The sequence below is a fragment of the Gobio gobio genome (genome assembly GCF_949357685.1).
Source record: "Gobio gobio genome assembly, chromosome: 1".
Classification (NCBI taxonomy): Eukaryota; Metazoa; Chordata; class Actinopteri; order Cypriniformes; family Gobionidae; genus Gobio; species Gobio gobio.
In genome coordinates this window covers 79332047-79355303 of record NC_137097.1, presented here as the reverse complement: position 1 = coordinate 79355303, position 23257 = coordinate 79332047, and the positions used below count along the sequence as shown (strand labels likewise).

Genomic DNA, 23257 nt, shown 5'->3' with positions numbered 1-23257 from the left:
AGCGATAACTGCCGACATTACGTTCCAGCTCCCCTTTTATACTTCCGGGTATGCCGTCACGGTTACGTCATCACGCACGCCAATCGGATTGGCCTAGTTGGCATTCTGGTTTCAGATTCGCTGATGCTGAGGGAGCATCCCCAAAGTGTCGTCTCGATGCAGTGCGAGTTCCCTCGAAAGGGAACACCACATGTGCAGCACAGGACGAGACAGACATGTGACAGAGATAGCTTACTAAACATTGCTGTTTTACTGCTGTTTAACCACACCTGTACAAGGTCAATAAGTGAAGTTTTAGTAACTAATTTCGGGAGGAGCACGTCCAGATAATTAAACCTATCTAAACAATGGAGCACGCCAGATAATGTAACCTAATCAAACCCAAGTGGAGCACCCTCAGATAATTAAACCTAATTAAACACATGTGGAGCACATCAAGCCAATCGATTTAATCAATGATAAGAGGTGTGTGTATATATACAGCATATTCACCTTCTTTCGTTGACCGTTTTTATTTTTAGCATGGACTGCTAGCAAGGTCGCCCCACCCGCCCACGCTGTATAGCCTAAAATAGCTCAAACAGCTCGAAGCAATTCTACAATGCTAAAATCTTTTCCTTACAGATTTCTAAACCATTTCGGCCGCTTCCATCAGCATTCATTGTAAAATACATTCAGCTTTTCCCGGATGTAACTGTTAATCGCGTTTGCCACAATTCACAATTTTGCGATTATGACTTCTAAATTCTAATCGTTGTTCTAAATGCATGTTAATAGCGTGTTGTTTTAGAAAAATGACGACAGCGTCAACCACGAAAGTGCTCGGACAGTGTAAAGAGTGCACTCCGCAGACTCGCAACAGGGGAAACGTCTCGGTTACGTATGTAACCCTCGTTCCCTGAGGAGGGAACGGAGACGTACGTTAGTGACTAACGAATGGGGGTTTCGCTTAGAAGCCAATCATCTTCTAGTATTCAACAGCGCCCAATGGCAGTGCCAATGCCATGGGCATGCGGAATTTGCATGCGTAACTCCGCCCCAACTCGTGGGTATATAAGGAAGTACGCTGGCAACATCGCATTATGTTACTGCTACAGGAGCCAAGACTGAACTCCGCGTTCCAGGCAGCACAGCTGACGTGGCAAAGGAAACGTACGTCTCAGTTCCCTCCTCAGGGAACGAGGGTTACATACGTAACCGAGACGTTCCCTTTCGTTCAGTCACTACGACGTACGTTAGTGACTAACGAATGGGGGTTCCAATTCAACAACGCCACTCAGCTGTCGTCCAGTGCCCTGCGTAAGTGTGAGTACCCTGTCGTAAGACTAGTACGGACGAAGGACTCCCACTTATCACAGGATTACCAAGGTACACTGGGAAGCATATCCCAGTGAGGGAATGCCAAGATGCCTACCCGTAGGGAGGGCTTAAGAACACACATATGACCCGCTAAGGGCTGCATATGGAAGATCTCTAGGGTACCAGCCGAAGGTGGATTTTTAACCCTAGGGGCGGCAGGGACTTGCCAAGGGAAAGACACCTGCTCGCTGAGGAGGCTTACGGTGGAAATACTCGTGTGGGGGTCGCCGGAGGGGAACCATGCACACGGAGCACCTGGCCGGACATGAGGGTCTGGGCTCGAAAGAGCAGACTGAACTGATGTCGGCGTAAGCAGTGCTGGAGGAGCTCAGGGCTCTCGGGGAGCTCACCTGAGGAAAATAATCGCACGTATCCAGTCCTTGGAGTGGAATGGCGAGCAAGCGAAGACACCTGAGCCTGGCCCATTACCGGCCACCTGTAGGGGCGAGTACAAAGTCGGACACTGGCTCCACTTGGAGATTGTAGAATCTGGCGAATGTGTTGGGTGTCGCCCAGCCTGCAGCTCTGCAGATGTCTGTTAGCGAGGCGCCATGCGCTAGAGCCCAAGAGGAGGCCACACTCCGGGTGGAGTGTGCCCTCACACCAAGGGGACATGGTCGACCTTGCTGCTGGTAAGCCAAAACAATGGTGTCCACTATCCAGTGAGACAACCTCTGCTTTGAGAGAGCACTTCCCTTCCGCTCTCCACCATAACAGACAAAGAGCTGGTCTGAGGTCCTGAAACACTGCGTCATGTCTACGTAAGCGCGGAGAGCGCGTACTGGACAGAGCAATGCCAAGGCTGGGTCTGCCTCCTCCAAAGGCAGCGCTTGCAGGTTCACCACCTGATCTCGGAACGGAGTGGTAGGAACCTTGGGCACATATCCGGGCCGGGGTCTCAGGATCACGTGAGAGTTAGCCGGCCCGAACTCAAGGCACGCTTTGTCAACCGAAAATGCTTGCAGGTCCCCGACCCTCTTAAGCGAGGCCAATGCGGTCAGCAGAGCCGTCTTCATAGACAAGAACTTAATCTCAGCCGACCGCAAAGGCTCAAAGGGAGGCCTCTGCAGAGCACTTAAGACTACTGAGAGGTCCCAAGAGGGAACGAGAGGAGAGCGAGGAGGATTCAGTCTCCTCGCCCCCCTCAGGAACCTGATGATCAGGTCGTGCTGACTTACCTTTTTGTCTCCCAGGAGATCGTGGTAGGCAGATATTACGGCCACATACACTTTAAGGGTGGAAGGAGACAGCCTTCGCTCCACCCCCTCTTGGAGAAACGATAGCACGGACCCGATCGGGCATTTCCAGGGGTCTTCTTGGCGGGAAGAACACCATGTGACGAAGAGGTTCCACTTCAACGCGTAGAGACGTCGCGTAGACTCAGCTCTAGCGGAAGTGATGGTAGCGACCACCGCAGGTGGAAGGCTACTCAAACCTGCCGCGTCCCGTCCAGAAGCCACACGTGGAGCTTCCAGAGCGCTGGACACGGGTGCCAAGAGGTGCCCCGTCTCTGAGTGAGGAGGTCCGGTCTCAGAGGAATAGGCCAGGGAGGGGCTGTCGCAAGGAGTAGAAGTTCTGGGAACCAGGTCTGGCCGTGCCAATACGGGGCGACCAACATGACCTGCTCCTTGTCCTCCCTGATCTTGCACAGTACCCGTGCAAGAAGGCTCACTGGGGGAAACGCATACTTGCGTAGCCCTGACGGCCAGCTGTGCGCCAGTGCATCCGTGCCAAGGGTGCCCTTGGTCAGGGAATAATACAGGGAGCAATGGGAAGAGTCCTGGGAGGCAAACAGATCTACCTGTGTTCATCAGATCACCAGTTCAGGTCTTCGGGGATGTGGACAGCACGAAGGGACCTCAGGTGCTTCTGACTCCACAAAACGAGATGGCGGGCGAGTTGAGACATATGGCGGGAGCGTAGACCGCCCTGGTGGTTGATGTACGCTACTACGGCCGTGTTGTCTGTCCTGACTAGTACATGTTGACCCCTCAGCAACGCTCGGAAGCGGTGCAGGGCGAACCGTACTGCCAGTAACTCGAGGCAATTGACATGCAGAAGGCGCTGGGGTCCTGTCCAGGAGCCCGCGGCTGCTTGTCCATTGCACATGGCACCCCAGCCCGTGGATGATGCATCTGTTGTCACAACAACATGCCTGGAAACTCGTTCTAAGGACACTCCGGTCCGTAGAAAACTGAGGTTCGACCACGGGGTGAGTGTCTGTAAGCAGGCCCGAGTCACTTGTACCCGGAGCGTGCCAGACCGCCATGCCCATCTCGGGACTCGATCGCGTAGCCAGTGCTGAAGCGGTCTCATATGAAGCAATCCGAGCGGCGTTACCGCGGCTGCAGATGCCATATGCCCCAGGAGCCTCTGAAAAAGTTTCAGTGGAACCGCACTCTTGCCCTCGATTTGTCGGAGACTGCGCGCGCTCGCTCGAAAGCTGCGCGCACATGGCGACCGAGTCGATATCCATACCGAGAAAAGAGATCCTCTGCGCGGGGCAAAGTTTGCTCTTCTCCCAGTTGACCCGAAGGCCCAGACGGGCTAGGTGATGGAGCACCAAATCTCTGTGTCCGCAAACCTGCTCTCGAGAGTGACCCAGTATGAGCCAGTCGTCGAGGTAGTTCAGGATGCGAACCCCGTGCTGCCGAAGGGGCGCAAGGGCTGCCTCGGCAATCTTCGTAAAGACGCGAGGGGACAGAGATAGCCCGAATGGTAGAACTGCGTACTGATATGCCCGCCCCTCGAAAGCAAACCCTAGGAACGGTCTGTGTCGAGGTAGAATGGAGACATGGAAGTAGGCGTCCTTCAGGTCGATCGCTGCAAACCAATCGTCTGGACGAACGCATTCGAAAAGGCGTTTCGCTGTCAACATCTTGAACGGAAACCGGTGAAGGTAACGGTTCAAGACGCGCAGGTCCAGGATTGGTCGTAACCCACCGGTCTTTTTGGGTACAATGAAGTACGGGCTGTAAAACCCGTAATTCATCTCGGCTGGAGGGACAGGTTCGATCGCACCCTTCGCCAGTAGGGTGGCAATCTCCGCTCGCATGACGGGGGCATTGGCCCCGATCATAGTGGAACGGACTCCCCGGAAGCAGGGAGGAACCTGCGCAAACTGAATCGCGTAGCCGCGCCTGATGGTCCGCTGGACCCAGCGGGACAGCCCTGGAAGCTGAAGCCAGACTCCCAGAAACTGTGCCAGCGGGGTCATACGGAGTACAGACGTACCCGGTGTGGGTTTGCAGCGATGCAGCGTCACCGGCCCGGACATGGGAGGCTGTGGGGCGTCCCGGTGCGGGGGCACGGTTGACTGCTGCGTCCTGACAGAGGAGACCAGGGAAGGACGCACGTTCCACTGGGGTCTGCTCTGCCAGGAGGCTGGCGACAGAGTGGGATGCGAGTGGCGGGACCCGTGGGTGGCGCGCACCGTCATCACCGGACTCTGTGGGCTCAGGGATGGGAGTGTTAATTCTTTCTTTGACCAACATAGGGTGCTGCTGACCCGGGGGCCAGCAGCTGAACAAAGGATTCTCCCCCGGCCCTCCACCGGGGGAAGGAGTGGTCCTGCTACCATCTCCTCGAAAGAATTTCCCATCCCTGAGCCGTCCGTCTCAGGAGCGCCGCTTGGCCTGGCGTTTAGCGGGGCGCGGGGCGGCCTGAGGGGACTTGGACGCCTTCCTACGGCTTCCTCCGCGACCCGGCCCGGGTGAAGGCTGCTGCTTGGACCGGGTGGGAGGGGCGGGAGCCTTAGGAGGGCGTCCTCGGCGTGGAGCAGACTGAGGCGACTGTGCCGGCGGCTGGGTGGAGGCAGCAGCTGGCCGCCGGGGCAGTACGTGTTTTATAGCCTCAGTCTGCTTCTGGGCGATTGAGAACTGTTGGGCGAAGTCCTCAACCGCCCCGCCGAAGAGGCCGGCCTGGGATATGGGGGCATCGAGGAACCGGGTCCGCTCGGTGTCCCGCATATCGGCCAGGTTCAGCCATAAGTGACGCTCCTGGACCACATTTGTGGACATCACTTGACCCAGGGAGCGTGCGGTCACCTTCGTCGCCCGGAGAGCGAGGTCGGTGGCGGCACGCAGCTCATTTAAGAGCCCCGGATCAACTCCACCCTTGTGCATGTCCTTGAGGATCCTGGCCTGGTAGACCTGGAGGATCGCCATGGCATGCAACGAAGCGGCAGCCTGCCCCGCGGCTCTGTGCGATTTCGCCACCAAGGTTGATGTGAATCGACAGGCTTTGGAGGGGTGCTTAGGATCACCACGCCAGGTTGAAGCGCTCTGAGGACACAGTTGCATCGCAACAGAACGCTCAACTGGAGGGATCCCAGTGTACCCTTTAGCTGCCGCCCCATCGAGGACGGAGAAGGCGGAGGAAGTCACCGAACGGTCGCGGGAAGACAACGGGGACTTCCACGACCGCGTGAGTTCCTCATGCAGCTCGGGAAAGAAAGGTATTGGGGGCGGGGACTGACGGGTGTCAGCGCGGGCTCCCAAAAACCAATCATCGAGCCTTGAACGTTCGGGACAGGGTGGAGGGTTCCACTCTATCCCTAAGCTCGCGGCTGCCCGAGACAACATGGCTGTCAGCTCTGGATCTGACTCGGGCAATGCTGGCGCGCCCGAAGGCGGCAGCACAGCCGAGTCATCATCTCCAGAGGACTCGAGCCCACCTTGTGATGCGGTGATCGACATCGCATCTTCCTCCGGAGCGCCAAACGAGATGCGCGGGGGGGCCGGAGCCGGGGGTGTGGCCCGAGGCATGAGCGTCGGGGCTTTGTTCCACACCGTAACCGTCAAGTCACCCTGACCACCAGCCGAAGTACTGGGCCTCTGGGACTCAGTAGATCGGGGTGTGGTAGAGGGGACTCTCACTTCATTACAAAGGTCTTGGAGTCTTGACCGCAACACTGCGATGGTCATGTTCCCGCAGTGAGAACATGACTCATCCACGAACGCTGTCTGGGCATGCTGAAAGCCCAAACATACCAGACAGTGTTCGTGCCCATCAGAGGGAGAAAGCAACCGACCACACCCATAAGTACACGGACGAGACATCCTGAAAAGGACGCGCCACGTGTAAGCTCTTTTAGGAGAGGAAAGCCTCGCAGAGAACGCCGAAGCGCCCAGGGACCACACACCAGCTGTCTAGCGGACCACTGCGCAGATCAGCAGGCAGGCAGTATGATGATCACTGGAACGCGCCGTAACACCAACGCCTCTGGAAAGCTGCTCATCTCGAAAAGCTGTCGAAGACTCAGATCAGGCTTGTAGGAGTGAAGAGATCCTCTTGGCTCCAAAGCAGAAAAACATAATGCGATGTTGCCAGCGTACTTCCTTATATACCCACGAGGTGGGGCGGAGTTACGCATGCAAATTCCGCATGCCCATGGCATTGGCACTGCCATTGGGCGCTGTTGAATACTAGAAGATGATTGGCTTCTAAGCGAAACCCCCATTCGTTAGTCACTAACGTACGTCGTAGTGACTGAACGAAAGGGAACTACAACAAGCCTTTCTTGCGATCTTGCCGCCTCTGTGTAGCCTATACAGACATAATTTTCACACGCGAGAAGTAGCCTACGTTCATCATGGACACGCATGCGGTAATGAACTATAAATATACTTGCTGGTAAAGCTAAATCACTAAAATGATGACAGTACAAAACGGCATATTATGCCAACGATCAGCCACTTGTTGGAACCAGCTGATAATCACTGCTTTGATTCAATACTTCTCAACTTGATGCTCGCTCACATAAGCTCGGTCACACAGGGCTCGACAGTGCGACCATATAGCTATTCACATTTGCGACAAAAAATAGACGTGTGCGAACTAGTACACTGTATCTTGGAGCACCCATTTCCTTAAATGTAGCATCAATACCTTACAGTAGGCTATATTGTATACCATGCTATTAATGATTATTTTATGGCATCTTATATTTTGGGTATAGAAAAACATATCAGGTTACTGCAAACTTCAAAGGCTTTTTCAATAAATACATGTGAAACTCACGTTTTAGATTCAGAGCGTTGTACGGGCTTGCACAACTATGCTTCAGTTCACAGCAGTTCACAATCAATGAATGGCGCACATCTAACGTTATGCCAAGCGAATATTTATGAACAATGACAATTGTTTTCTTTATTGTGATTTAATATTGTTTGTTGTATACATGCATAGCTCTTCACACAGAGAGGCCGGAGAGCTGGCCTGAATGGTCGTTGCCGAGTGTAAGCAATCTCACATATCTGACATTCCATGGGGTTTATTATCCGCGTCGATCCCACGCACACATGGGGCAGTTCGCATACACTTCTGACTGACAACTGCGTTACTGAACAGAAAAAATTTACGGCAAGAGCAACAGAATTTAGAATGCATGCAACGTTCACAGCTCGCGCTCCATCTACGGACTGCCCACTCATCAGCGAGTGAGTGAGAGAATGTGTTCCGCCTTAAAGGAGCAGTTTTCAGCGAAGTAAAGTATCCGCCTAGACTGCTTTAGGGACCGTCTGCAAATTCACCACACAGTGCAAAGCGAATCTCAACAAACCATTCAAATTAATTTTTACAGGGCCATGGTAAATGCCTAGCGAGCAAAATTATTTGGCTTTCATGATCCAAAGGTTGTGAATTCCTAAAGGTTGTGAATTCCTACTGGCCAGACTGACCTACAGGTGAAATGAACTGGAGTAAGCTCCATGACATTGGACATTCGATATCCGCGGTTTTAGGGACTGTCTCTAAAGTTACACATGTTTCTAACTTCAATAGTATTGAAGAGAATGGCTTTGTCATAAAACCAACTGTAAAGTGTTCATCCAGGTGTCAGGTTGATGCACACATTTTAGATTTGTATTATTAGATTTAATAAAATAAACTGTCAAATTACATGAAAATATGGAAAATTATTTCACTAGGCTACTGTATGGGCTCATGCATAAAATATGCTAGATTTAAATGTCATAGCTGTTTCCCTAATATGAATGTGGTTCTCCATTTGTCCGTCTAACCTTTTCTCCAGTGCAGCAGTGGTGCTGTTCCCTCTGCTCCCGCAGGAATTCAGTTTCTCTGGCTAGCTTCTCCCTCTGCTCCCGCAGGAGCTGAGTTTCTCTGGCTAATTTCTCCACTGCCATAGCAGTGCTTCTCCCTCTGCTCCCGCAGGAGCTGAGTTTCTCCGGCTAATTTCTCCACTGCCATAGCAATGCTTCTCCCTCTGCTCCCGCAGGAGCTGAGTTTCTCTGGCTAATTTCTCCACTGCCACAGCAGTGCTTCTCCCTCTGCTCCCGCAGGAGCTGAGTTTCTCTGGCTAATTTCTCCTCTGCCACAGCAGTGCTTCTCCCTCTGCTCCCGCAGGAGCCGAGTTTCTCTGGCTAATTTCTCCTCTGCCACAGCAGTGCTTCTCCCTCTGCTCCCACAGGAGCTCAGTTTCTCTGGCTAATTTCTCCTCTGCCACAGCAGTGCTTCTCTCTCTGCTCCCACAGGAGCCGAGTTTCTCTGGCTAATTTCTCCTCTGCCACAGCAGTGCTGTTCCCTCTGCTCCCACAGGAGCTCAGTTTCTCTGGCTATTTTCTCCACTGCCACAGCAGTGCTTCTCCCTCTGCTCCCGCAGGAGCTCAGTTTCTTTGGATATTTTCTCCACTGCCACAGCAGTGCTGTTCCCTCTGCTCTCGCAGGAGCTCAGTTTCTCTGGCTAATTTCTCCACTTCTGCAGCAGTGCTGTTCTCTCCCAGAACCTTCCAATCCTATGTGACCGCTTGGAGATGTTTAAAGCATTCCACTTCTCTTATAACATGCATACCCTCAAATTTTCTCTCCTTTCAATCAACTCGTTTCCTATCTTAATACCGTTAAGGGCCTCCAAGTTGGGTCCATCAAATGCTACCCGAGTGGAATAAAAAAATTAAAAAATTATAATAATTTGATCTACTTTTTCAACATCCTGTCTCCAATCCAACCATACCAAACCCTTCTTGCGTACCTCCAAATTAGGAAATTTCAGGCTACATCTCCTTCTGAACCCCTTGTTATAGACGCTTCCAACAAACCCATTACACGCTTCTGGTTCCAAAAACATCTCAAATCTGTTCATCTTTTCTTTCTCTGTCCGGCGAGGTTTCCTTTTCCGATTGCAGTGAGTATTGATCTCCCTTCGGATGCCGCGAGGGCCCTCCCGGTCACTATCCAACATTTTCTTTTTCTCACCCAGCGAGGCTTACTCGTCCGATACTGTGAGTCTTGTTCTCCTTTCGGATGCTGCAAGATGCTGCAAGAGCTCTCCTGGTCAAATGCTTATCTTTCCTCTTTTTCTGTCCAGCGAGGGCTCTCCTGGACAAACCTCTACGTTTACCTTCCACCCGTCTGCCAGCGAGGCTTACCCATCCGATTGCAGTGAGTCTCGATCTCCCGTCGGATGCTGTGAGAGCTCTCCTGCCGGGTGTTTCACATCTTTCACTGTACCGTTGACCGATAGGACCCACTCACCTTATGCCAGGAAGCCGCTCCAGACAGAGGCTGGGTGGGCCCCCTCAGTCAGTCATCCTCTTTAATTAGGACGCTCCGTTTATCGGTTGGTAGGGCTCACCCATCTGAGTCTAATCTCCCGCCAGATGTGGCTTGAACCCTCCCGAGGCCGTTTCCAAAAAAAAAAAAAAAATTACACGCACGTTAAATCTCGTTGCTCCGTCTTTTCCGGCCGGTAGGGTTTTTTTCTCGTCTGTTGCAGTGAGCCAGGCCCCCCTCAGACGTTGCAAGAGCCTTCCCAATCTGTAATTTTTGAGGATGCTCCTCATTTATCAGCCGTGTAAGAATCGGTTTTGGTGCTAAGACAAAAGCTGAGATACACACCTCAGCAATTGAACAATAAAAGTCACTAATCTTGAGAGAAAGATCTCACAGAAACTGTGGCAACACCCTGACAAACATTCCTCCCCCCTCCCCATTTTGCCCTCTCCTTGTCCTGGTTTCAAGTCACCAAATGCAGATATACCAGTGATGATGTATTTTGTAAATCTATTGTTTTACCCCTTTCATGTTTGATGTCTTTTTAAAGGTCTCAGTGCGAATGGTAAAATGGTCTCAGTTTCACTGCAGTCACTGGTAGTAGAAAGATTGGAAAACTAATGAGAATTCAGTTCTCCTTTGAGTAGTCTCTTCAAAGATATCTGATCCACTCCCCCAAAAACAGGTGGGGGTGTTGCAAATATTTACAACCCTTTTGTTCTAGCTGGAGTATTTAAGCCTGGATGTTCTAACTCTCTGGGGGAATATTCTGTAGTCAGAACCCCCCGTGCAAACTGCATGTAGATGTGTCAGACATGATGACTCTTTAAAAAAAATTCATATTGCTTTGCAATTGTGTTTTATGTTTTTACGCTGATCAGTTGTGTACCATGGATTCTTGTTTACTTATTTACTTTTCCTGTCTGGCCAAAATAAATGTTAATCTTGATTTCTCTTGTATGGTTCCGAAATCATTATTCTAGTATGGATCGATGTATACTCCTTTATTACCGCAAAATCTAGGGTTATGATAGATCACACCGATGACGCCACGACTGAAGCATGGAGCGCAGCGTGCGCGATATTCCGATTCCTGACTATCGCTGGGTTAGCACGTTGTAGTCCGTGAATATTACTAAAATTACACTTTTTGTTGAGTGAGCATGTGCAACCACTTAAAGGTAAAATATTCACTCTGCACCCTCTGACTAATTACAGAAGTAATCATTTTGTGTCCGTGAGCGCGCGGTCCGGACGCGTCTGTCTCTCTGCGATTTTGGGTCTCTCGATGAACGAATATGAAAACTAGGAAGATACAAAGAAAATCAACGATCTAAATTAAATCGCAACTAATCGTAAAATCATCTGATAAACTCTAAATGTAGCACACTTTATGGAGTCACTTAGAATTGGAGTCAGATAAAATTATTAATGGAGTCAGATTTAAAATGAGATATAAATAAATTAAGAGAACTTCACCGAAAGGCTGAAAAGGCTTACACGCAGAATTCCTTTTGACCAAGTCATTAGTATCCGGTTTTTGGGCTAATGGATGGAAATTTACAGCCGGTAGGATTGTTTCTCGTCTGTTGCAGTGAGCCTGGCCCCCCTCAGACGTTGCAAGGACCTTCCCGATCGGTCATTCTAATTCAAGGCTGCTCCTCATTTATCGGTCAGTAGGGTTGTTTCTCGTCTGTTGCAGTGAGCCTGGCCCCCCTCAGACGTTGCACGAGCCTTCCCAATCGGTCATTTTGAGGATGCTCCTCATTTATCAGCCGGTAGGGAGGTTTCTCGTCTGTTGCAGTGAGCCGGGCCCCCCTCAGATGTTGCAAGAGCCTTCCCGATCGGTAATTTTAATTTAAGACTGCTCCTCGTTTATTGGCCGGTAGGGTTGTTTCTCGTCTGTTGCAGTGAGCCTGGCCCCCCTCAGACGTCGCACGAGCCTTCCCAATCGGTCATTTTGAGGATGCTCCTCATTTATCAGCCGGTAGGGAGGTTTCTCGTCTGTTGCAGTGAGCCGGGCCCCCCTCAGATGTTGTAAGAGCCTTCCCGATCGGTAATTTTAACTTAAGGCCGCTCCTTTGTTTATCGGTCGGTAGGGTTGTTTTCTCGTCTGTCGCAGTGAGCTTGGCCCCCCTCAGACGTGGCAAGAGCCTTCCCGATCGATCGTTCCAAATCAAGGTTGCTCCCAGTACATCGGCCAGTAGGACCCGTCCGCCCGACGCTGTGAGCTGCTCCCATCAGAGGCAACACGGGCCCTCCTGGTCTAGCAACCAGGCTTATCAAAACACCAGGCCACCAATTATCTGCGTATTTGGGGGTTTTCTGGTGGCTGTCCGTTTCTTTGCCTTTTGGGGGATACTCTGGGTTCGGGCCAAATTCCGAGCCCGGAGCCCTCCCCTGGACAGCACGCCAAATACGCAGAATCTTTACTCCATTTAATTTGATGTACGTGTGAACTCGTGAAGTGAAGTTTTAGTAACTAATTTCGGGAGGAGCACGTCCAGATAATTAAACCTATCTAAACAATGGAGCACGCCAGATAATGTAACCTAATCAAACCCAAGTGGAGCACCCTCAGATAATTAAACCTAATTAAACACATGTGGAGCACATCAAGCCAATCGATTTTAATCAACGATAAGAGGTGTGTGTATATATACAGCATATTCACCTTCTTTCGTTGACCGTTTTTATTTTTAGCATCCCTCCACCACCCCATCTCCTCACTCTGATTTAATAAACTCATTAGTCGTCAACACAATCCATAATAAAATACAGTCTAGTTCTAGACTATCTTTATCATGGGGGGGATACTCTGGGTTCGGGCCAAATTCCGAGCCCGGAGCCCTCCCCCGGACAGCACGCCAAATACACATAATCTTTACTCCATTTAATTTGATGTATGTGTGAACTCGTGAATTGCTAAAAATAGCCGAACATTCATGTGCTTTTGCTAATACAGACAAACCATTTGAACATGATAACAGAATTTTGGGATGTTAAAAGCTAAAAATGAATTTTTCTTTTTATGATTTAAAATAGTAGAAAAAACTGACTAATGCACTGATTGTCGCATGATTTTCAGGTGCTGAAGGTGAAGCAGATGATCAGGAGTGTCTGAGGATTGTGTTGATCGGCAGGACAGGAAATGGAAAGAGTGCAACAGGAAACACTGTTCTGGGAAAAAAGGAGTTTCAGAGCCAATTAAACACAGATTCAGTGACAACTGTTTGTCAGAAGGGAGTTGGTGAAGTTGATGGTCGATCAGTCGCTGTTGTTGATACTCCAGGACTCTTTGACACAACACTGACAAATGAACAAGTGGTGGAAGAAATAGTGAAATGTGTTTCACTCTCGTCACCTGGACCTCATGTGTTCGTCATTGTGTTGAGTTTGGGAAGAATCACTAAGGAAGAAACAGACACTATAGATCTGATAAAGAAGATCTTTGGTCATAAATCTGCTCAGTTCAGCATCGTTCTGTTTACTGGAGGAGACAATCTTGAGGATGAATCTATAGAGGATTATATGAAGAGAAGTAACAATCAAGAACTGAAGAAACTGATCAGAGATTGTGGAAACAGATTCCTGGTTTTCAATAACAGAGAAAAACAAGACAGAACTCAAGTGATTCAACTGTTTAACATGATAGAAGAAGTGAAGAATAGTAATCAGGGGCGATACTTCACTAGCAGAATGTTTGAGGAGGCAGAGATGTCCATTAAAAAGAAAATGGAGGAAATAATGAAAGAGAGAGAGAGAGAGATTCAGACTCAGAGAGAAGAATTACAAGCCAAATATGAGATGGACATGAAAAACATGATGAAGAGACTCGAAGATGAGAAACAAAGAGCAGAAGAGGAGAGAATGAAAATGGAGAATCAAATCAGTGAAAAAGAGGAAAAACTCAGAAAAGAATTTGAAGAGAAAGAGAAAACGGAACAAATGAAACGAGAGAGTGAAAACCAGAAACGATCAGAAGAGGAAAAACAGCAAAGAGCTGAATATCATCAGAAAATAGAAGAGATGAAGAGAGAGACTGAAAATCAGAAATCACAGTATGAAAAACAGCAAAAAGAAAGAGAAGAAGAAGATAGAAAGAAAGAAGAGAAATACAGGCAAGATCAAGAAAAGATGAAAAATGAACAAGAGCGTATTATAGAAGAGTTACGTATGAAACAAGAAGAGGAAATAAAGAAGAGAGAATCTGAGGAGCAAAAGAGGAAGAAAGAAGAAGAGGAAGAGAGACAGAGATGGAAAATAAAAATAAAAGAGGCTGAAAATGACAGAAAAGAGACTCAAGAGGAAATTAAACGACAGCAGAAAGAATGGGAGGATGAAAAGAAACGACAGATGAGAGAGCGAGAGGAGGAAGAAAGAAAGAGAAAAGATAAACATGAGGAACAACTGAGAGAAAAACAAGAAGAACAGGAGAAAATGAGAAAGAAAATTGAAAAAGTTCGAGAAGAAGAAAAAATGAAGATGGAGGATGAGATACAGAAACAGACAAGAGAGAGAAAAGAAAAAGAGAGAGAATTTGAGGAAAAGAAAAATAATATGGAAAGACATTATGAAAGATTGGAGCAGGAGAGAAAAGCGGAGTGGGAGAGAAGAAAACGAGAAGATGATGAGAGACGAGAAGAAGAGAGAAAGAGATGGACAAAAATGATTGAAGATCTGAAGCAAGAGCAAGAAGAAGAGAAAAAGAGAAGAGAAGAAGAAGAGAAGAAGAGAAAAGAAATAGAAAAGGAAGAGAGAGATGAAATGAAACAGAAACATGAAAAGAAAATAAAAGAGATGAAGAAGAAACATGAAGATGAAGCCAGAAAACAAGCAGAAGAAATGAATGATTTCAGAGAGAGAAAAGAGCAGCACATTCAGGAGCTCAAAGAGATGCTGGAAGAACGTCAGAAACAACAAGAACTACTGGAAAAACTCTATAAACACCTGCAAGACCAGAAAGAAGGAGAAATAAAAGAGCTGCAAGAGCAGAAAGAAGGAGAAATAAAAGAGCTGCAAGAGCAGAAAGAAGGAGAAATAAAAGAGCTGCAAGAGCAGAAAGAAAAGGAAAGAAAAGAGCAACAAGACCAGAAAGAAAAAGAAAGAAAAGAGTTGTTAGAAGAAATTGAAAAACTGAAAAACAGAAAATGTGTTATTCTGTGATTGTTAACAAAGCATATGATGATGTCATTTTCTTTAAGTCTGGCATTCATTATTGTGGGAATGTTTAATAGTTTTATTTGATGAGCTATATGGTATGTCCAGTTATCTGCCAATGTTCTTAACATTTCTGGAAATAACAGATTTGGTGTCAGCCTGAGAAGGACCTAAATTTTACTTTGAGTAGCAACCCATGTGTGTAGCTCAAGAAAGCGACCATCATTTTTTTTCTTCTCTTTTTCTTTATGATTTTATGTTTTTGTATTAATTTGTTAATCATTCAAATATCCACGTATTTTCCCTGCTGTTGTTGTTTCATATGATAGTATGGGTTCATGGAATATTTGTCTTCATGTGTTAAAGAGAATCTGTTGGAAGGTGTTATGTGGTGATGCTGTGCTCAGTTTGATTAACACTTGATGAATTTGATTGAAGTTTGAATGCACATTGAAACAGATGCACCTAAGATTATTCAATAAACTGAAAAATTTTTGTCTCTCTTCATCCCCTGCTTTATGCTTTTTCATGGCTTCCTCTTCCTACAGCCACCTCTTGACTGAGAAGGCAAACACAAAACCAATATTTTGGGACTATTGGTAAAGTAAAACGATTTTGGGTTTTGTTTTTCCTTTTTTTTCAGCATGGAACAGAAACATTTAGTGAACCAGTAATTAAGATATCAAAACAGATAAAAGTTCCATCTTTACAGCAAGCTGCCAGGGTTCTGTCACTTCTGTCTAGTTTATTCATGGTTTTGTGACAGAGCCCTGACACTCCTGTATTGTTTGTCTTGTCTTGTGTGAGTGCGCAGCTTTGAGCATGCTCGAGCTGCGTGCTCTTCTGTCCTTGTGTTTTGTGTGCGGGGCGTGGTGTTCGGATCCCAGCACTTCGGTCTAGTTTGGGTTTCAGTTTTGTGTTGGGATTCGGACATTCATGCTCCGCATGTTTGTTTTGTCTCGAGCGCACAGAATGAGCATTTGCTCGTTCTTGTGCGTCTGTCTTGTCATGTGACCGTGTGCTCTTCTGTCTGTGTGTTCTGTGTAGTTCATGTTTTCATCGGCCGTGTGCTTTCATGTTATGTTGTCTTTTGTTGTGTAGCACGTGGTTGGTGTTTTTTCACTGGCTACGTGCTACGTCATGTTGTCATGTTTTGTGTGAACATGCAGCTGATGAGTTCTCATTAGCTGCATGTTCATGTCATCCCTGCAAGCAAGCCCCTGCGGGGCCTACGCTGGCTTTTTGCAGACACAGTGGGCTAGGGCTAGCCCACACCAAACCTAAAATGGCCCAGTGCGGGCTTGCCCAGGCGAGGCCCACAGCTTTGGGCCCACCGCGGGCTCTCTGTGAGCAGCCCACTCTAGCGGACTGCCCACATTAAGCCCATGGTGGCCCAGTGTGGGCCAGCCCATTCGGGCCCAGAACATCTTTTGTACCTTTGGTCCCATGCAGGTTTTGTGTAGGCTGCCCACTTCGTTTAAAAAAAAAAAAAAAAGTTTTTAATGTGAAAAGACCTTCCATTATATCTGCAAAAAATAAAAAAATATATGTATTATTTGCATTGTGTCTAATGATCCCTTAAAAACTCATGAACAAATCTTACTTTAAAAAGTCTATTATTTTTACTGGATATGATGTTTGTAATAGGGTCCAAAATTAAAAATCTGGCTGGCTCTTTTTTTTATTTATTTTTTTTAAATTCCCAACCTAGTTAATTTTGAATATTGCATATCATGAATAAAATCATAAGCTTTTAGTTTATTTGTGGAGCTCAAAATGTAAAGTGTACAGAGCTCTGCGTCACTTTGCTTGGAACTATTTTTTTGCTGAAGAACACCATATATCACTGCGCACTTGAGTCACTTGCCGCCAACGGTCGGAATCGGATCTTCCTTCATCTGACTGGATTTCTCCTGACTCTGAGGTGAGTTTTAATTGTAGGTTGTATTATCTTTGGCATTTAACAGTAAATATTTTCCATAGTGTGTGTTTTGATGGGATTGTATTTCAGTTATTTTTTTGTTAATCCATACCATTAAGTTAGCTATGTTGTTGTCGAGCGACAACGGAGTGACGCATTACGTTGCTAACTTAGCTTAAACTATAACGTTACTTAGCTCAGATAAATATAGGATACATATTGGTTAGTCCTTTTCACCCCGTTTCCCCTGTTCTGTATGTTATACGTCGGGTTGCCACAGTAAACTGCTAAAGTCTGACAAAAAAAGTTTGTTATAAAGCTAACAGCTGTGCTCGTAGCACGCGCCCAGCAAGTGCAGAGGAGAAAGACGGCGAGAAATGTATACGAATGTGTGGGATATCCCGTTTTTTTTTATTTTTTTTTGGACTATTAAAATGTCTCCACGATCTGCTTTTGAAGAAATATAGTAATGTATCAGTTCAGTTCTGGCGCCTGCGTCTCATACAGGATTCACATCTGTTAAAGCAGCGGTAGAGTAACGTTAACACTCCGGGACACTGCAATTCACAAATGTTCATTATTTGCATGTGCTAAGGGTAACCAAGTCCTAAAATATATCACTTATAAATGAATACATTCTAAATTAAAAGTAGTTATTAAGATGAATATGGTTTGGAATTGGTAAAATATGCCTGGAAAAAAATATGATCAGAAAATTGACGTGCTTAATAATGCTGCACATGACGTTACTGTACAGGGGCTTTAAAAAAATGTTTTGTCCTGAACCATTTTTTTTCCTCAATGCAAATCACTTTTTAATTTTTGTATATTTCCCTTCCTGTTAGACTGCCTATCTAGGTACCACTGGTGGGTGTAATGTCCAAGTTGCAACTAGAAGAATACTTGGTACATTGATTGGCCATTCTTTAGCCACTCAATTGAACTGGAATGGCTCAAACCAGAAGAGACCTTTTCAGAACTTGAGGCTAAGGAGGGTTGCAACAGGTAAGCCAGCATGCGGTATTAGAAATGGCATATATAAAGTACTTAACACACAGTGTTGTTTCATATAGGCCTATTTGCTTTTCACAGGCTGTAAGAAAATGCTCCTTTCAGCAAAGTCCTCCTGATTCTTGAATATGCAGGACCTGGAGGATTTTTCTGAAGAACATTGGGCAGTTTAACTGCTCAGGACATACAAGAGACTTGTGAACACACACACACACACACACACATACACACACACACAGATGTGGATCATCAGGGAACGACACACAGTATTGAGAATCAATGGTTCAGAAACTTTTTATCAGGGTTATTGTGATAAATTCAGCTTTTTTTGTCTTGTGGACTACATGTAAACATTTTTTATGTAAAATATCTTATTCAGTACAGTACTAAATAAAAAATAACATGCATTTTGTATGATCCCTGATTATGATAAAATTATTCCCATTTTCACAGATTCTGCAAGCGGTTCACATACTTTTTCATGCCACTATATAATAAAGTAACTTAATGTAAGTAAGTAATGCTATATATACAGTATTATAGTAATTAACTAGAAAGTAATAAAAGAAAGATAATAGGGTTCCCTCACACGAGGATGTTCATTTTTGGGGGTCAGGGGAATCTACAAGTTTGTAAAGCCCTGCTTTAGCACACCAAAACTGTTGTTGTTGTTTATTTTTATTATTTTTATATATAGATAACTTTGTCCCTTTCAGAATGTTAAATTTGCTGTATTAACATGAACTGATTTGCATTTAATAAATTCATTCATTTGAAATCCCTTTGACTACTGTACATTTTTGACAATACAGACATTAGTAATGTGGTGAATGCATCCATTTCAGATGAATAGAATAAAGTATATATAGTGAAACAATTTATTGTTGTAGATTAATAGTGTGGGCCCTGTGCGGGTCTAGTGAGGGCTTCCTGGGTGCTAAGTGAGGGCTGCCCGTGCAGGGCCAGCACTAAGGGGCCAACGTTTTGCCAATGAGCAAATTCTCTGGGGCCCTGCACGGGCAGCCTGCTCGGGGCCCTTAGGCTAGCCCTAAGTGGGCCCGTAAAGGGCCAGTGCAGGCTTGCTTGCAGGGATGTTTGGTGTGAGCACATGTCTTGTCAAGTGTTTCTTTGTGCCATGTGCTCGTGTCTATTGTCTAACCCCGCCCACCTTGTTTCCTGATTATTGGTTAATTTGCCCCACCTGTCTTCCCTCGTTACCCTCTTTTGTTTGTTCCCTATTTTATCTCCTTGTGTTTGCAGTCCAGTGCGGAATCGTCGTTGAATATACCTCATGTTTCCCCTGCTCCCGTCAAGTCAAGTCAAGTCAAGTCAAGTCAAGTCAAGTCATTCCCCTCGGGGTAGTTTGTTTTGTTTTGTCTTGTTTTATTTTGTTTTTATCATCATTAAAAGCCCATATTATTTCTGCATCTTTGAGTCCTCGCTCCTTTCCCTTCACCAACCCTGACAGTACGATTCCGCCAAAATGAGGACTCAGCAGAAGAAGGGCTCACCCCATCCACCAGCCTCCACTGTCTCCAGCCCTCTCTACCAGCGCATGCTCCAGTTCAGGGCCTTGAGCTCCCTCCACCAAGAGGGGGCTGATCCAAGAAGATTTGCCCTGGAATTCAGCAGCGCTGCTGAGGGTCTGGGGTTCAATGATGCTGCTCTCAAGGACCTTTTTAACTACGCCCTTGATGAGCCCCGTGACTGGTGGGTTATGAGTGCGCTGGATCACCTGACATTTGGGGAATTTGTGGAGTTTCTCTCTCACCAGGTGACTAAGTCAGCCATTGATGCTGCAGCTCCCCCGGTGGCGGCCGACGATGCCACAGCTTCCCCAGAGGCGGCCGAAGAGGCTGCAGCTCCCCCGGAGGCAGCCGTCAGCACTGCAGCTCCCCCGGAGGCGGCCGTCAGCACTGCAGCACCCCCAAAGGCAGCCGTCATCACTGCAGCACCCCCAGAGGCGGCCGTCAGCACTGCAGCACCCCCGGAGGTGGTAAGCACCCGACCACCGCCTCGTTCTCGGAGGAGGGGGAGGGGGAGGAGGAGGAAGAAGGCTTCCTCCATCCTACATGGCCCAGAGGCCATCCCAGAGCTTGCTGCCGGCCCAGAGGCGCCACCCAGGCGTCTTGCCCTGCCCGCGCCACCCAGGCGTCTTGCTCTGCCCGCGCCACCCAGGCGTCTTGCCCTGCCCGCGCCACCCAGGCGTCTTGCCCTGCCCGAGCCACCCAGTCTTCTTGTGCTGCCCACGCCACCCATTTGCTTTGCCCTGCCAGCTCCAGCCCCTGACCCGAAGCCGGTGAGGTCTCCGGCCCTTGATCAACGTCAGTTGATGACTCTGTCTCCTGTCCCGCATCCGGTCATGCCTCTGACTCCCGTCCTGATTCCTGTGAGGGGCCCAGTCAGCCATCCAGACCCGCCAGAGCCCGCCTGGCCCGTCCGTCTGGCACCACCCTGGCCTTCAGCCAGGACTCCTGACCCGCCGGAGTCTGCCTGGTCTGTCCCTCCGGTACCGCCCTGGTCATCAGCCGGGACTCCTGATCTGCTGGATCCACCCTGGTCTGTCCCTCCAGCTCCACCCTGGTCTTCTGCTGGGGTTCTAGGCCCGCCTGAGCCTCCCTGGCTCAACCCTCCCTGGTCCTTGCTGGAGACTTTCTGGACTGTCCTGCTGGTTCTGACTTGGCTCCCCTCCCTCCCTCCCCTCTTTGTCTCTGTGTTTTGATTTTCCTGTCTTGTGTTTGGTCTGTGTATCTGTCTTGTGTTGTCATGTTCCTGTCTTGTTTTTGGTGTCCCTCGTTAGGGAAGCCAGGTGGCGTCCCTTTTGATGGGGGGTAGTGTCAGGGTTCTGTCACTTCTGTCTAGTTTATTCATGGTTTTGTGACAGAGCCCTGACACTCCTGTATTGTTTGTCTTGTCTTGTGTGAGCGCGCAGCTTTGAGCATGCTCGAGCTGCGTGCTCTTCTGTCCTTGTGTTTTGTGTGCGGGGCGTGGTGTTCGGATCCCAGCACTTAGGTCTAGTTTGGGTTTCAGTTTTGTGTTGGGATTCGGACATTCATGCTCCGCATGTTTGTTTTGTCTCGAGCGCACAGAATGAGCATTCTCTCGTTCTTGTGCGCTCTGTCTTGTCATGTGAGCGTGTGCTCTTCTGTCTGTGTGTTCTGTGTAGCACACGGTTCATGTTTTCATTGGCCGTGTGCTTTCATGTTATGTTGTCTTTTGTTGTGTAGCACGTGGTTGGTGTTTTTCACTGGCTACGTGCTACGTCATGTTGTCATGTTTTGTGTGAACATGCAGCTGATGAGTTCTCATTAGCTGCATGTTCATGTCATGTTTGGTGTGATCACGTCTTGTCAAGTGTTTCTTTGTGCCATGTGCTCGTGTCTATTGTCTAACCCTGCCCACCTTGTTTCCTGATTATTGGTTAATTTGCCCCACCTGTCTTCCCTCGTTACCCTCTTTTGTTTGTTCCCTATTTTATCTCCTTGTGTTTGCAGTCCAGTGCGGAATCGTCGTCGAATGTACCTCATGTTTCCCCTGCTCCCGTCAAGTCAAGTCATTCCCCTCGGGGTAGTTTGTTTTGTTTTGTTTTGTTTTGTTTTATTTTGTTGTTATCATCATTAAAAGCCCACATTATTTCTGCATCTTTGAGTCCTCGCTCCTTTCCCTTCACCAACCCTGACACAAGCAGGATAACAAAAATATGTTTAGTGTAGGTCTAAAAACATTGCAAACTTTCCTTGATTTGCTTGGCGACAAGATGGTTGGAAGATAATCAAAAAAGGTGGGCCTTTTTGTCTCGTCGGTTGCTGCTGGTACCAACTGACTTCAGCCACAGCTTTAGATGAAATCAACTGAAGATAAAAGAAGACATTAAATCTCTGAAGATCTCAGCAGAGGAGGATTAAACAACATTCATCAGATGTCTACAGAAGTTCTTATTGGGAATTAACAGAGGATTAGAAGTTGCTGATTTATTTCATTATTGTGATCAGTGTTTTCATTTTGTTGGCCAGTTAAACTTTTGGCTTTTTATGCGAGTTGGTGGGTTTTGTTACAGTGTTTACGGAAAAACATGATTTGTTGCAAAGAAAGACAAACGAAAATGATCAGATGATATAGTTTGTATCATCATTAGGTAGAATGATTCACTGATCTCATCACTGACCTTGATTTTTAGGTTTGGTACAGTCAAATTAAGTTTAGCAAAGCAAATGTATTGTCATATGTATTAAGTAAGGGTTACTGCATGCAATGAAAAGCTTACTTTGCAGTCCTCACCTTAAACACCAATGAAAGAAAAAAAAAATATATATATATACACACATTAAATATGTACAAAACTACACATTTCTAAATAAAAGTGGAACAAAACAAACAAATTTACAGTAAAATGTACAATGACCTTGACTATTTGGGTGGTATTAAATGTCCATGACATGTCCTCACTCATATAAACCCCATGGAATTTAGGAGCATACCCTCTCCACCTCTGACCCATCTATATAAAGTGACTTGTGATGTTATCCTTGACCTGGGGCCCGTTTCAGAAAGGAGGTTCAACCAAATCGGAGTTTAAACCTGAACTCTGAGTTGACCTACTCTGAGATTGGAAACTCTTGAGTTTTCGGTTACAGAACAGCTGAAATTAGTTAGTTTAATCAACTCTAAGTAGACTGACTCTGAGTTAAGCTCGTGCACCATGACTATAAAAAGCCATCATCAATGGAGCGCAGATATTATGAGTCACCATGGAAACAGTGCCAGACAAAAAGAGGTCTGCATATTTCTCCCCAGCGGAACTCGAAGTGCTTTTGCAGGCGTACGGAGAATATGAGCACATATTTAAAAAAAAAAAGCAACACGGCTGCAGCGGCGAAGGACAGGGAGGTTGCTTGGGAAAAAATAGCTGCTCGAGTCAATGCGTAAGTTTAAAATTTAATTACTGTTACATTTTGTACAGTGTTGGGTGTAATTAATTACTAATACTAATTTAAATACTGTCCTTTAAATATTTTTTACTTGAAAAAGGATTACTCTTAATTATTCTGTAATTTAAAGTTAAATCTGAAGTAATTGCATTAAATACTGCATAGACTATAGAACAATTCTTTTTAAAATAATAGTGGATTTAACATAATTTTTTCATGTTCAAAGTTATATTTTCAATTTAACCATATGCTTCTACACACTTTGGTCAGTTTCATGTCTCTCCTTGTATTCTTCAAGTGGTTGGGGTTGATATGGGATTTAGAAAGTAATTAGTAATAATTCATCCAATTCTTTAGAGTGATCAAT

At 46.8% G+C, this 23257-nt stretch overlaps 1 protein-coding gene across 8 annotated transcripts in view; it reads left to right on the top strand.

Moving 5' to 3' along the window:
* The window catches only part of LOC307126136 (uncharacterized protein), an 86971-nt gene extending 70387 nt beyond the window's left edge, over positions 1–16584 (top strand). For all 8 annotated transcript variants that reach the window (XM_079816527.1, XM_079816526.1, XM_079816525.1 and 5 more), the window contains one exon: positions 12959–16584. In XM_079816527.1, coding sequence (XP_079672653.1) covers positions 12959–15036 — 2078 coding nt within the window. In that variant the 3' untranslated portion in view covers positions 15037–16584. The remainder of the gene's footprint in view (positions 1–12958) is intronic.
* The last annotated feature ends 6673 nt before the right edge of the window (positions 16585–23257 follow it).